This window comes from Chelmon rostratus, chromosome 10, assembly GCF_017976325.1.
Source record: "Chelmon rostratus isolate fCheRos1 chromosome 10, fCheRos1.pri, whole genome shotgun sequence".
Lineage (NCBI taxonomy): Eukaryota > Metazoa > Chordata > Actinopteri > Chaetodontiformes > Chaetodontidae > Chelmon > Chelmon rostratus.
Genome location: NC_055667.1, coordinates 3,281,125 through 3,295,775, shown reverse-complemented (window position 1 = coordinate 3,295,775; position 14,651 = coordinate 3,281,125). Strand labels below are relative to the sequence as shown.

Genomic DNA, 14,651 nt, shown 5'->3' with positions numbered 1-14,651 from the left:
TCTGGAAACAGTGTTATAATCAACAGGAATCAGAGGGATAAACTAGGAAGTGTTATTTCCTGTGCACATTGTGAACCCTGTGATCCCCCATATGGATAGGACTGCAGCCGACAACTGCCCGCTATTATTGCATCTGCTGGCAACCTTACAAGCATCCTGCCCTTTTTACACACAGACTATATCCTCCTCCTCAACAAGTACGACAATGGCCTTAAACAAACCTCATATGGGTCCTTCAGTAGCCGAACCCCTAATTGAGACAAGTGGGGATAATTTCCTGGAAGAACAGTCTGATTGGCGCTGGACAGGTATGCCAATAACCTCTGACCCTGAATCAGGCCTGTGCTGACATGAAAGTTGACCCGCGGTGACCTTTAGGGTTCTCTACAGGCCCTCTGTGGTGCTTTCCCACATAGGCCTGCCTTTGATGTCCACTGAAGCCTGTTCCCATGGCCCTGCTAGTCGAGACCTCTCAGGACCTGAAGAGAGGAGGGTTTAAGAGGCTACCTGAGGAGAGGTCAGGCCACACCAGAGTTTACCACACAGCTATGCCTTCTTCCTTTAAGATACCGCTAAAAATAATTCTCCACCCAACCCCGTCCCCCACACTCTCACACATGCTGATGTTTTCCTTATTTGGGGAGAGTTAAAAAGCCTTTGCGCCTAATTTGGAAGCATGACAGATAATGTTTCAGCGTTTGTGTTTATTTGTGTATGTGTGTGTTTAAGTGTGCATCAGTGGGGTGGTCGGGTTAGTAACTTCCAGGGCCCGTGTTCTCAGAGTGGACAGCTGCCAACCATAACTTTCTCCTCAGACATGTTTATGCAGTGAGATCAGCATTGAGACGGTCGGCGAGGTAACAATCATTGACAGCTTGAATGCAAAACCAAGGGAACTCTGGATCAGAACAGGTTACACTGCTCCGTTAATACCCCTTCATGTTTCTAAGCGTGCATTAATTAATTCCTGAGCGTCGAGTTTAAAGAAATAAGAAATGATAACCCTGAAAGGCTCATTGTCTGGCAACCCAATCAACATAACTGACACGGGCAGGCTTTGTTTGTCTGTGAGGAGCGAGGCTGCTCCTCCTGCTGAGCTGCAGGGCAGTATTACAACCCTCCTCTAATTATGGGGTTATCTTTATCAATCACTGTCAAGGCACATGCAACACCATAAGACACCTGGCTTCATTCCATTTCTGCAGACTGCACTGCCCGTCACATATCCAGGATGACGGGCTGCCAGTGAAGAGCTGCTCTGAGTGATTTAACATTAGCGCTTCAGAGGATGATTGCTTAATGGTCTCATTTGTTATGCCTGTGTGAAATAGCCTTCACAGACATAAAAGCTTCATTATGAAGAATGTAGCCTATTTTCTACATCATATTTCTGTTGAAGTCCATGTATATGATGTTAGACATGCACAATAATCCTAATGCACATATGAAGCCTAATTACTGCTGCGAAACGGTGAAAAAGTGTTTATGCGTCATTCAAACCTATCTATTCAGAGAATGTAATTTATCTGCATTACCATCGTTACAGTTGAAAGGTTATTCCAATCCACAGGCTCGCGTAGCCTCAAACAATTAGAATGTAAAAACAGCAATTATCCTCCAGTTGGGAATATTTGCACATCTCCAGCAGTGATTTGTGTTGTCTGTTTTAAAGGTACCGTCACGAGCTGTCTCTGAAGTATCATAACCATTACTGGGGAAAATTACAGAGAAAGTGCATTAACCCATAACACAGTCATCAGTGCATGCATCTTTAAAGAAAGGCCTGCGTGCATTCACTTATTTTAAATAATTACAAGTCTCATTTCCATACAGATAGTTAAAGCATAAAATACAAATAAATCAACATATCTCATAATTATATACCCTCCTGCACCAGGATGCTATGTGAATATCTCTGTTTGTATACAACATGCACGTCTCCATGTGAGTGACCACAGAGGCCATGTTCAATCCATGTGGGTTATTAAGAGCCATGACCCTCCCTGCTGCAAGCCCACACTTGTCTTGTCCACCTTGGCCACTTACAGAGCGGCAGCAGGTGGGATCTGAGGACAGCTGGAGAGGTGATTGGCTGGCCATCATGATTGATGAGCGAACAAGTGTTTTAAGTGCAGACAAGTGGCTAAGCCTTTTACGACATCCAGGAAGGAAGAAAAGAGTGAAGGAGAGAGGCAGATCTCCGAAAAGACAGTAGACGTCTTCGGCAGACTCTGTGATGTCACGTGGGGAAAGTGAATCAGCTCCCCTCGTGGTTAATATGTTGCATGAGAAGTGTCATAACTTTGTGATGAAGGGCGGGGGCAGTGTACCAGGTCAAGGGTGTGCTCAAGGGTCGGGTAGATGACAGAGTTTATGGGAAGCTTCACTTTGCAACATCAATTAGGACACAACATTGCACAAAAAGGAAACTAACTCACAGTCTTGAGATCGAGTGGAACATGAGCTGCTTACAGTGGACAATGTGCTCAAGTCACAATGTGTTCTTAAACTTTAAAACTCCATCACAACTAAACAGTTATTTATTCAACAGAGTATTAACAAACATTACATAGAATGCATACCTTTTATTACACATGGAAGAAGAAACATTTAGTGGCCTCATAAACAGTCAAAAAGTTCCAAATGAAAAATGCTAAAATTCAGAAACTGGACATATCCCAGTGAATTGTGCACATATTGATCATAGCTGAATATTCTGCATGGAGAAATACAATTTTGTGTTGTGAAACCTCCCTGTGGGCAGCGTTTCTATTTATCTAGAAAGAGGAAGTAATTCATAGAAGTATTATGTAAGCCAAGTCTTTTGCCATGGTGATATTTTCCCTTGTGGCCTCTATGTGTCAGTGTGCGCGCAGGACCGATATGTGACCGAAACGGTGCAAACTCTTGAGTGACAGGGACAAAGGCTCTTCATATATAGGGCGGCGTGAGTGACTGTGAATTTATTTGGTGATTGCCAGCGTAAAAACTGGGATGTCCTGCTCTGCAGTAAGAACCTGTTTCCCTCTCCTCGGGGGACACTGAGACTTCCAGAGATTGGACTGAGCAGCTGGCCTCAAAGTGAACGGTGGAAATAATAATAATCCATCCCTCTGACAGATGAGGTTGGATGGCTGTCATTTGAGCCCTGCTGATCATGCTGGCAGGGATATCTGCAGCACCAGAGAGATGCGCTCACTGATGGCATTTCAGAGGCCTGCGGTCAGTGCCTCACTCCTCACTCTCTCTCCCTCTTCACTTTCACACACCTCTCCAATGCCCCTGACTGGGCATGAACTCACATGCTCCTGCCTTCACCTTATGCACCTTTCAGGACACTATAAAACCACTGATGCTTAGAACTGATATTACTACTGTATAGCGTTATTCATAGATGTTTTACAGATTCAGCTGTGAATTTAACTATTAGAGGAGCAATGAGAGAGCCATAAATTATGAAACTAGAAAAGCAGGGTGTGGTTTGCGTACAGTGCACTAATCTATCCAGCATTCACACTTTCATGTGTAGTCATTGATTGTTGGCACTCAGGAGTCATGTAGTTCAGCACCTGGTTTGCATATTGTCTTCAAACATGTCACAGGTATTAAAGGAATTTGCTCCGGGCATCCCAAAAGCAAGTATGGACACTCCCGTTCACTCATTTTCATTCCAGTCAGCCAGAGTGACTTACACTATATGAACTAGTCCACTAACTTTTTTACAAGTGCCAAATGGTCATAAAGTTGTTTTACATTAAATGTATGTTTCTGTGTGCAGATTTCCACATGCTTGCGCATGCCACACAGTCAACACAATTGCATGCAAAAGGTTGGACAACTTTTATCACGGAGCATAGTGCAGCTGGCAAAAGACCATTAGAATAAATGAATAATAACTAAATACACATTTCTCTCACATTTTCCTCCAGTTTGAGAGATCATGGCATTACATGTTTGTCAAATAGGCCTACAACATATCAGCGCTGTAACTTTTTTTTGTTTTTTATAACTTTGAATGAAATTTCAAAAGAAAACCAAACATGAGTAAGACAGGGACGGGCGAGAGAGGGAGAGAGCATGCAGTTCACACAATTGCATGCGCGGGAAGAGGAGGGCGGAGAGAGGAGGAGCAGAGAGAGGAGGCGAGGGGAGGGGGGAGTAAATGGAAGTCTTTTTATCTCTAGTTTCCCACATCCTGTGAACGGCTGCAAACGCGGCCACCCAATTTGAAAGAATGAGTGGAATGCGCCTATTCTCCCCGGCGCGCTTTGATGCGCAGCCAGTGGAGAGGCATTGTCAGGCAACTCAAATAAAGACCATAGTCCCGGACTTCACTTCAGCCAATAAACCTGTGTGTTTAATGTGAAAATAATCAGGTAAATGGCAGGGGTTAGAATAGCTGGAATGCAGTTGATGAACTGCTCTGAGGTTGTATAGGTTGCGTGTCCCTTCGTGCAAAAAGTCTTCATTAAGCCGTGTGGATGCTTTAGAGCAGCCAACAGCAACAGTCTGTTTCTGCTCTCAAATGCAGACACAAGGGGAGAGGACCAGAGGGGAACATAAAAAACAAAGTAACGGGTTTAATAATCAAATATGGCGAAACTGCATCTTTTCAAATTGAACAGAATATACATGTAGGTTCAGTAACTTGACGCACCCTTCGTGTTTTTAAGGCTATTAATAATTCTCTGTTCTTATCATATTTCCTGAGTCGGTTTCCCGCGAAAGGAGGAGACGGGGAGGGTGCGCTTGGCTTTGAATTTGCATTTCCCTCCAACTTGAATTCATAATTATTACTTCAGTCTCCCCCTTTTTTAGCGCGTTTTTTATTCCCGCCACGTCTGTGTCTGGCCCAGCCGGTTATGAGGTTGGCTTTATTTTCATTTGGTGATTGACGTGGGTTTGGAACGCGGACCTGGAGTCCTATTGGTTGCAGCGAACGGAAGAGGGCGGTGACGTCGGAGCGTATTACTACAGCCTTATAACCGTCCTCCCCCCACCTCGTTATTTCCAAGAGCCGGTGTCTGACAGAGGCATTGGTTGCTCTGCCGTCTTATCAGTTTCTATCGTGAATTTTACTCGGCTGTTTACAAAACATTGCGGGGATCATCAGCTCATACGTCCGTACTCCGGGGCGAAGCTTGTGCGACGTTTCCTCGGATCGCAAGCGGTTTTTTCTTCTTCTATCCGGATGAGAGGAGCTCTACCGCATTTTTGTTGCTGCAACGTGGACTTAAACCTCTGTCGCTCCACGGGAGACGGGAGAGGCGTACTATCGGAATAAAATTACTGTCCTCGACCAAAACAGAAGACGAAGAACGCGTCCGTGGTCGGCCTGTGGCGGATACCCTCAAAGGAATGCTGCTGTCCAAGCTCAACTCTCTGGCCCACATCTCCACCGTAGACATGCCGGCGAAAATCCAGCTCCAAGTTCATCAAGGTTAGACGCCCTTTTCCCACTGAGTCGTTAATGGAGGACGGAGCTGCAGCAATGGCTGGCACAGTGGCCCAGTCCACGCGCCGCTCTCTCGTTTTCAAGGGCGGCAGTTCATTTTAAACCACCGCTGAGTTTATTTACCACAGAGCCCGTAGTATTATGTAGTGGTATCTTGATAGTGGCGGTACTTTGCGGTGGGGGCGGGTGTTTTCAGCGGGGGTAGCGGGGTTTGTTCCCGGGTGTTTACCGGCTGTGTTTATGTGTGTTGCAGTGAAGGAGAGGGAGCCTTTCGAGAAGCTCTACCAGGTCGGCGCCGTGCTGGGCAGCGGCGGCTTCGGCACCGTCTACTCCGGTACGAGGGTAGCCGACGGAGCCCCGGTTAGTATGCCTTATTATTATCATTATTGTGATTATTGTTATTATCATTAGACATGTCGCGGTTTCAGCCAGCCGCTTCATGTGCTGTGTTGTTGTAGCTTACATAGCATTTGACGCCGTCTCTTCTTTGCTAGGTTGCTGTCAAGCATGTGGCCAAGGACAGAATCTCCGAGTGGGGAGAGCTGGTAAGAAACGATTTCTACAACTATTTCAGTGCTAATGTCGACCTAACGAACATGGTATTATTATATATTGTTTCTAACGTGAAGTATTTAATGTATATTATTTTATTTTAGCATGTACACATGTAATAAACTCCAATGTTTATCGTTGTGTGTGCAGCCCAATGGCTCCCGGGTCCCGATGGAGATCGTGCTGTTGAAGAAGGTCGGGACGGGTTTCCGCGGCGTCATCAAGATGCTGGACTGGTTCGAGCGGCCGGACAGCTTCATCATTGTGATGGAGAGACCCGAAAACGTCAAGGACCTGTTTGACTTTATCACGGAGAAAGGTGCCTTATCGGAGGAGCTGGCGCGGACCTTCTTCCGCCAGGTGCTGGAGGCCGTGCGGCACTGCCACAGCTGCGGCGTGGTGCACCGGGACATCAAAGATGAGAACATCCTCATCGACCTCCGCACCGGAGAGATGAAGCTAATCGACTTCGGTTCCGGAGCCCTGCTGAAAGACACCATATACACAGACTTTGATGGTGAGTCATCGATGTGATGGATTTGTGAACGATTTTATTGTAATGTTAGTCCACGGTTTTATTGCATACAATAGGGTGTTAGGATTTTTAACGCCATGGCCATTTCAGCGAGTCTCTTCAGTCTTGTGATTTGTGCCCGTCGACCCCAGCAGGGATTCCTGGGTTGTGTCATCTCTGACATCCCCCGCAGCAGCCTGTAAATACTGGCTGAGTAGCTTTGCCTTTGCTTTGGCGCCCCCCACCGGGAGCGAGCGGCATTTTTACAACTCAAAGTTTGTAAACAAAGTCACATGTCTGCTCCCCCTCCCACGCGCACACTCCTCTATCTCACACAAACACACTGCCTCTCACGCTCCCTGGCACCTGAGCTCAGATAATACCCCCAGAAGCAGGCTCAGCTGATAAATCTGCACTCTCTGTTGATAATTTAACTTTGTCTGTTGTGCTTTCATTTTCCGTTTCGCAGTGAATTATAACAAGTGATTTCTATTAAATGTGGTTTCAGTTTTTAATGATTCTTTCTTTTTATTTCCTCCCACCTGACAGGCACTAGGGTGTACAGCCCACCAGAGTGGATCAAATATCATCGCTATAATGGACGCTCTGCCACAGTTTGGTCCCTGGGTGTCTTGCTGTATGATATGGTGTGTGGGGACATCCCATTTGAACACGACGAGGAGATCACAAAAGGGCAGGTCCTCTTCCGGAGGAGAATTTCCACAGGTAAATTCACACTGTGATGCACGTTTTAGTCTTTTGTTCTCATCTGTGTCATATTTCATGCTCTGCTTAGTGCTCCAGACTTATTGGCTGTCCTCCTCCTTTTCCAGAATGCCAGCAGCTGATCAAGTGGTGTCTGTCTCTGCGGCCGGCTGACCGTCCATCCTTTGAGGACATCATCAACCACTCGTGGATGCAGAGCACATCCTCCTCCGTGGTCCCATCCACCGTTCAGACAGAGAAGACGACCGCAGAGATCCGGCTGCACAGCATCAGCCACGAGCCCACAGCCTTCATGCCCACCCCTGTGGGCGTGGCTCGGTGATGGAGGCTCGCTCCGGGCTGCTCTGGCCCGAACTGGAGACTATTACAGAGGACTTATGTAACAGACTTGAAGCAGAGAGGTGGGGTGGGCTGTGCACCAGGTGCACACACAGGCAAGAGCAAGGTGTAAAGGACTATACAAAGAGGAGGTCGGCATCATGACAAAGCCGCCACCCTTTGAATGCATCCTGACAAGCCACACCCTCTCCACCCCAACTACTTGATTTTCCCGGCTGTCGACCCTCATCAGCGTCAGAACATCATCCTCTCTGGACTCTGATCTAGGCAGCGGGTGTTTATCAGTCTGTAGGAGGGTTTGCTCTGTATCTCCGTTAAGCAAATACAGTACATGTGCTGGCTGTTCTGCTGAATGGCAAGCGGACAGCGCATAACAGAGTTATGTAACCTCTCGCTACACTGTGCTCTCCTCTCCCTCTATTCTCTGTCACTGAAGAGTAGGAAGAGCAGAAGCGTTGGCGTAGGGGGAGGGGTTTCAAAAAGTGCCTTCTGTGAGATTGCTGGGGGACCCTGAAAATACTTGAATTTGTGGAAGCAAAAAGGCTCCTGTTCTCGACAACCTTTTTGCTCCTTACTCTGTACAAGGCTTTATATTGTTTATCGCTGTTTTTCTTTTCCTCTCATGGGCCTAGATCAGTAAAGCCTATGCCATTTACAACCACTACTATCACTACTTCTACTACTCCAATGTCATTAGCAACCAGTCAACCTCATCGCTCCGGCAGCAGCCCGTGCAAACAGATCATAAAAAAGAAACACTGGACTTACCTCACTCTCTTTACTACAGCATCCACCTCTAATCTACAACCTCCACTTCCTCCTCTTCTCGTGTTGTACTGTATACAAACACGAGGCTTAGGCGACCACTCGTTCACATCCACCTGAATGCACACCACAATGCAAACTGAACCATACCGAAATACAACATCCTCTGCTCTTCGCTTTGATTTTTTTTTTAATGTTTAAACAGTGCCTCACACAGGTCTTAAAATTCGGTGGAGACAAGAATTGTAAATAATAATGATATTTATTATTGCTGTGACTTCTTTCTCACACTCAATGAGCGCAGAATTTATTTATTTATTTATGAGAGAATTTGGGCTGTATGTGCTTCATTCCACAGTCAGTGAAGGGCCAACAGATTATTTAAAGACAAACAAAGACGAGATGAATTTTTTGACCATATTTATGGCTTGAAATTTTAAAAGAGCAGACGTGTGTGTGTGTATGTTTGTGTATGTCGTGTAAATAACGTTGTAAATAGTCCCGAAAGCACTTCCATCTTAATGTATCTAAACATTGAACGTCTACTGATGGTAACTGGTTCTGTTACGCTGTCGTCTGCTGTGTGAGCAAGTGAGTGTGTGTGTGTGAGTGTGTGTATGAATGTCTTTGTGTGTGTGAGAGAGAAAGGATGAGGAAACTTCTGGTGTCATGACTGCAGCTTGGATTGTTGTTTTTTTCATCCATTCAAATTAGAATTGTAAATTATGCTAGAAACTATTTTTATACAATTTCAATAAATATTTTTTTTAACTATGATCATTGACTTCCTTGCGTTGCTTCAAGCACCACAGTCAGCTGTTGTGACCCCGTGTAGCTCGGCATGGTGATAAATGTACTGTTAGCGCTGCGGCACACTTCAGATCAAGGTGAAACCAAATGTCTTACACATATCAGAGTCAAAGCAGGTGTGCCAGGATACAATTTGTTAGACTTCATAGAAACAGTAAACGTGAACATGATACCGTGTTTTAAACCATAAATAGATTTACTAGGTCAGAAGGAGCAGGTTTCCTGTTTGATGCCGCTGTAGAAAAGCAGCGTACATGGAGAGAATAGATGAAGAGATAAAGAAGACAGGCTGGTATCTTCTCTTATCTGCTCATCTGTTCTCTGTATCCGGAGGGTGTTTACACGTAGAGCAGCAAACAAGCTCAAAGCAGCGAACTGACTTTCTACTACCAACTCACATTCTGAAGAATGGTAAACAACAACAATATCACGATAGAAAATAGTTCATTCATGCAGGACATGGACTTTCTCACCATGCATCTGAGGAGGCACCTCATTTAAAGGTGAATGAAACTCATTTGCCCAATACGTCTATTTGAAAAAAAACACATGCAGGAAGAGAGGACAGTGCACATCCCGACGTCAAAAACCACAATTAGACATATCAGGATTTCAGCTCTGTTAAACCACTGCTGTTCTCTGCTTAAGTACAGTTTTGACGTATTTTACTTGAGGATTTTCATTTGATGCTACTTTCTGCTTTCACTCAACTACTTTTTACTCTACTACATTCTTCTGACACATTATTATGGGTGGAATAAACCAGTAGTGTAATCCTGCTCACATGTTTATACATCATTAATAATAATCCAATAATATAATGCATAAAAGTACTTTTGATACTTTAATTCCATTTTGCTGATAAAAATGATAAACTTAACGACTTAATGACTTAATGACTAACCCCTTAACGCCGATTGTTGCGAATTCGCATCAAACCGCTTTAATCCACATTGCAGCTGAATCGCCCAGCATTCCTCTAATGCAGGTTTGTGCATATTCAACACACACCTAGGAACCTTTTGCAAGCACAGATTTCTCGTCGGACCGGTCAAAGTGAAAGAACCCCTGTTCTAATTCTTGTAAAAATGTAATGGTTGTAACCCAATTTTGTGGCTGTTTTGATGAATTAATGAATTTTGAATATACAAAAAAGATGTTTTTACTGCATTTAAGCATTGAAAAAAGTGGACTATACTGTTTGTTTGAACCCTATTCTAGTTGGTGAACCTACATAAATGTATATCTATTGTATGTGCTACAGAAAAATTAACAAACTCCTCTTAATTTAGGATCAATTTGAAAGCAAAAACACAAAGAATTAATTAGTGGCACGAGGCAATGCACGAGCCACTCGCCTCTATAGCTCAAAGAGCTCAAAGAGCTATAGAGGCGAGTGGCTCGAGCATAGCCTCGAGATTACAGTAGTGGCTCAAGCGTAGCAAAAAACTGCAAAAAATTTCCCATAAGAAATGAATGGGGAAATTTCCTCAAATTTCAGCCCTTTTCAAATTTCCGCTGCCTCGCCATACTTTCTCCTAGAGCCTAATTTTGGCTCGAAATGAACCTCGGCTCACTTTTTGATATCTCTTACGGTTTTCGATCCCTGACCCTCTGAAGACTATAAAGTTTCTCAAAAAATGCTCAGAATTTGTGCCCCTAGAGTGGGTGATGTCATCAGCTAGAGTGCGAGAGGCAGTGAGAAATCGCCTGAATTTTTTTTTTTTTAATTGCCATAAACTCCAAACAGTGAATAGGAGACACATATTTTGGATCCTTTTGTAGACAAACGTCTCTTCTCGCCTCTGATTTCAATTTTAAAGGGTTAGCCCCCACCAAATTTAAATAAAGAGGGATTTTGCACCAGCTGCCCTGCTCTGCTGCTCGTTACTGGGCTCTGCTGAGGCCTGATAACGAGCCGTTCATTTGAATCAGGTGTGCTGGAGCAGGGATACATCTAAAACATGCAGGGCAGTGGTACTCCAGGACCAGGCTTGAGAAACAGTGGTATAGATAACACCAGCAGCCCCCTCGTGGCACTGTCAAAATTTCGGTGGCGCCGGAATTGTCTAGTTTTTTAATATAATTCTAAATAAATTCAGGCGTCAAGTGGTTAAATTCAGGACTTTTACTTGTGCCTGTGTAAAAAAGTAAAAGTTACACTGTTAATAGTATTACTTTTACTTAAATAAAGGCTAAAGGTGCTGCTGCTCCTCAGCCATACAGTGATCACCCTGTGCCAGGTTACAGCTGGAATTTGGGCCACTGCTTGTCTTCATGGGTTTTATCAAACTAACAAGCTGTAGTTGCTCTCGTGGGTTCCTCTGTTGATAGTGACCAGCAGGCAGCAGCCTATAATGGATCTGCTCTCCTGGACAGATAAGAGTTGTAGGTTTAATCGCTTGCAATGCTCCCATCTGACCCCTTGGCTCCCTGCTAATCTTCCTCCTGACAGCGCTGCTGGGACCCCACCTACAGCAAAACCAAGATTTACACAACAGCAAATTACGTGGAGGCGACAACGCTGCCGCTCCCATCAGCCCCAGCTGACGCTCCAGCCAAGCTCCATATTTTAGAGGCACGTTTTTCCCCTCAGGAGTTGGGTGAGACCAAAACAGAGCCAAAAGGAGAGTGAATGTTGCTCAGTGTCTGCTGGAAGCGTAGGAACTGCTTGCTCACAAGTTTACCAAACCAACTCAAAAGGTGATAACACGTCAGTGTTGTGTTTAGAGATGAACTGTAATGACTGTGGCCATCCCCTTACTTTTCCTGTAGCACCACCAGGAGGTTGACATTTGTGGTTTTGAGTGAAGCGGTTCGACAGCCATTGCACAGATCTTAATGAAATTAGGTTCAGACATTCATGCTCCCCTTCAGGATGACTTGTAGTGATATCTCAACTTTGTGTCTATTTCCATCATCAGGTCAAAATTTGAAATTCTCCAATGCAGTTAGCTTTATGACCAAACATCTGAAAAACACTTTAAGTACTAATTAATTAATTAGCAAATTTTGAGGATGTTATCATGCCGACGTTAGCATTTAGCTCAAAGCACGGCTGCAAGTGGCCAGAAATAAATGGTTTCTCTGTCTACACTAATACATCAAGTGAGCTTTCTTTTTTGTGCACTTGTTACATAAATGCTTTTAATAACTTCTCTGTCTCGTTATGTTGCAGAAATGCTTCAGTTTAGGGGAGCTGCGTAAGTAACACGTAGGTAATTAATGCTTACACACAACATCACTCATTTGTGATACAGGATTTAAGTCAAGATCATCCCAAGGGTTTTACTAATGCCTCTCCACTGGTGCACACACACACTCACAGAGTCCGTCTCCGGGGGTTGCACTCCTTCAGCACAATCTAATCCTCGGCCTATCCCCGATATCTGTTCCCCGAGCCTTCAGCATGTCTATTTAACATAAAGCTTTACCTTTCAAACATTCTCAGACATCTGTGTTTGACCTGCAGCTGCTCAGTGAATGCATTTTTTACATCACATAATAATAGACAGAGGTCACCAAAGGAAACCAGCCCTCAAAATACAAAGTCGTCTCCAGCATGAATTCAGATTGTGCCGTCAGTCTTGACCAATCCTTTTGATCTAATGCTGGCTTTCTTCTGCAGGTGCTCAGAAAACATACAATTCCCCTGTAGAGATTACAGCGCATCGGAAACCACAGGTAGTTTCCGCGAAAGTCACCGCCATTAATTTCCCCTGTCATTCTGAGAACCACACGCCACATCAAACCCTGCATGTCGGCCTGTGATGGTATGAACATCCTCAAATGCAGCCAAGACGTTCTGCTGTAGGTTCAAGGTATTTTAAGCTGGGAAGCAGGACTTCTAAATGTCACCTTCTAGCCTACTTCTTAAGAAAATGTAACTGACTGATCACAGCGGAACAGAAACTAAAAATAGAATCTGTTTTTGTTTGGCCTGCAATGAAAAGTGAGCTTATAATCAGTATTTTTTGATCAATTTATCAAATGACAATATGAAAACAATGTGACATGTAACAGTGGTCGCTTGTAGTGATAAGAATTATCACCTGAATCTGCAGCTCCCCTCGGCTTTGTTCTCGTAGCGTCGTTTTTGGCCACAGCAGGCGGCTGTTTTCAGCAAAGAAGCTCTACAATCCCTTTTTTTGGGAAATATACTTAGATAATTTCTTTTTGAGAAGCAGATGAGAAGAATGATACCACTGTCATTTATGTATGTTGAAAATAAGACTACAGCCAGCAGCCAGTTAGCCAGTTAGCTCCAGCATAAATACTGGAAACCAAGGGAAATGGATAGCCTAGCTCTGTATAACGGTAACAGAATCCTCCTACCAGGCCAGCACCACTAAAGCTCACTAGCTAACACTTCTTGTCTAGGATGAAACAGAAATGCAAAAACAAGTGGATTCAAACGCAGGTTATGTGTCTACTGGTGCTGAACATTTCAGGAAGTCTTGTCAAGCCGGGCCAGCTCTCTGTTTACCTCTGTTTCTTGTCTCCATGCTACGGCTACAGTCATTTTTCACGACAACAACTGTTTCATGTTATTGTTCGTGTTATCATGGCTTGTTGACTACAGTTTCCTGCACATGCAAACAGTCTTTCGAGTCAGATGCAGAGTTGGGTATTTGCATGGACTGCTGGTGAGTCACCCCCCCAGACTTCATCAACACTGAGTCATCACAAAAATAGGACACAGTGAAACAGAAACCAGAGACATTTCAGAACAGCACTGTCTGTGCTCGGCTTTAAGAGGAGCAGACACACTGTTAACTCGTTTGTGTCTCCTTGAAGAGACCCGATGTTAATGAGTCAGTGAGTGTGTCATTTGTTGTGATCGCATTGCAGGAGCAATATGTTATTCTGCTGTGTGTTCCTCACCCACAGCCGGTGTCACTGACCTGGGAATTCTTATCGCCTCACCGCTAATAACCGACTGGCTCGTCTTTTTCTTGCTCCCTATGTACTGCGCCTTCGTCCTATGAGGAAGACACGGACAGGCCAGCTGTTGCATTATGACCCTCCTCCCTGTTCCAACTCTTAGGCAGAGCCGGAGCTGCTCCTTCAGCCCTAAAACACAGTAGAACTGGATTATTTTCTGGTTAAAAGTCCAACTGAAAGCTTGCAGTCACACTTACATTTTATTGTACTTGTGTGGGCCGTTCATTCACCTACACTCAAGTCTAACCTGCAGCTCTAATCTCGACCTAAACCCTGAGGTGGAAAATAAAAAAGTACATTTACTCAAGCAATGTCTGCGCACTTTTGAGGTACTTGTACTTTACTTGAGTTTTTTTTTTTTTTTTGTGCAACTTTGTACTTCTGTTGCATCTGAAAGGCGAAATACTGCACAGATACTAATATACACTCAAAGCATATGATTTAGCCATACAGGTCGAGTCTGTGCATGCTGTTATAGATCTAATGTACGCACTCAATATAACAGCACATGCAAATGAAATTATTTAAATTCCCCCCCTCTGAGAC

The 14,651-nt window shown here is 44.4% G+C and overlaps 1 protein-coding gene across 1 annotated transcript; it reads left to right on the top strand.

Moving 5' to 3' along the window:
* Positions 1–5,046: 5,046 nt before the first annotated feature.
* On the top strand, positions 5,047–9,128 carry pim1 (Pim-1 proto-oncogene, serine/threonine kinase). Its single transcript, XM_041945558.1, has 6 exons — positions 5,047–5,440; positions 5,709–5,815; positions 5,950–6,000; positions 6,158–6,524; positions 7,071–7,247; positions 7,355–9,128. The coding sequence occupies exons 1-6, from the start codon at positions 5,359–5,361 to the stop codon at positions 7,567–7,569; spliced, it is 999 nt and encodes a 332-aa protein (XP_041801492.1). The 5' UTR covers positions 5,047–5,358; the 3' UTR covers positions 7,570–9,128.
* The last annotated feature ends 5,523 nt before the right edge of the window (positions 9,129–14,651 follow it).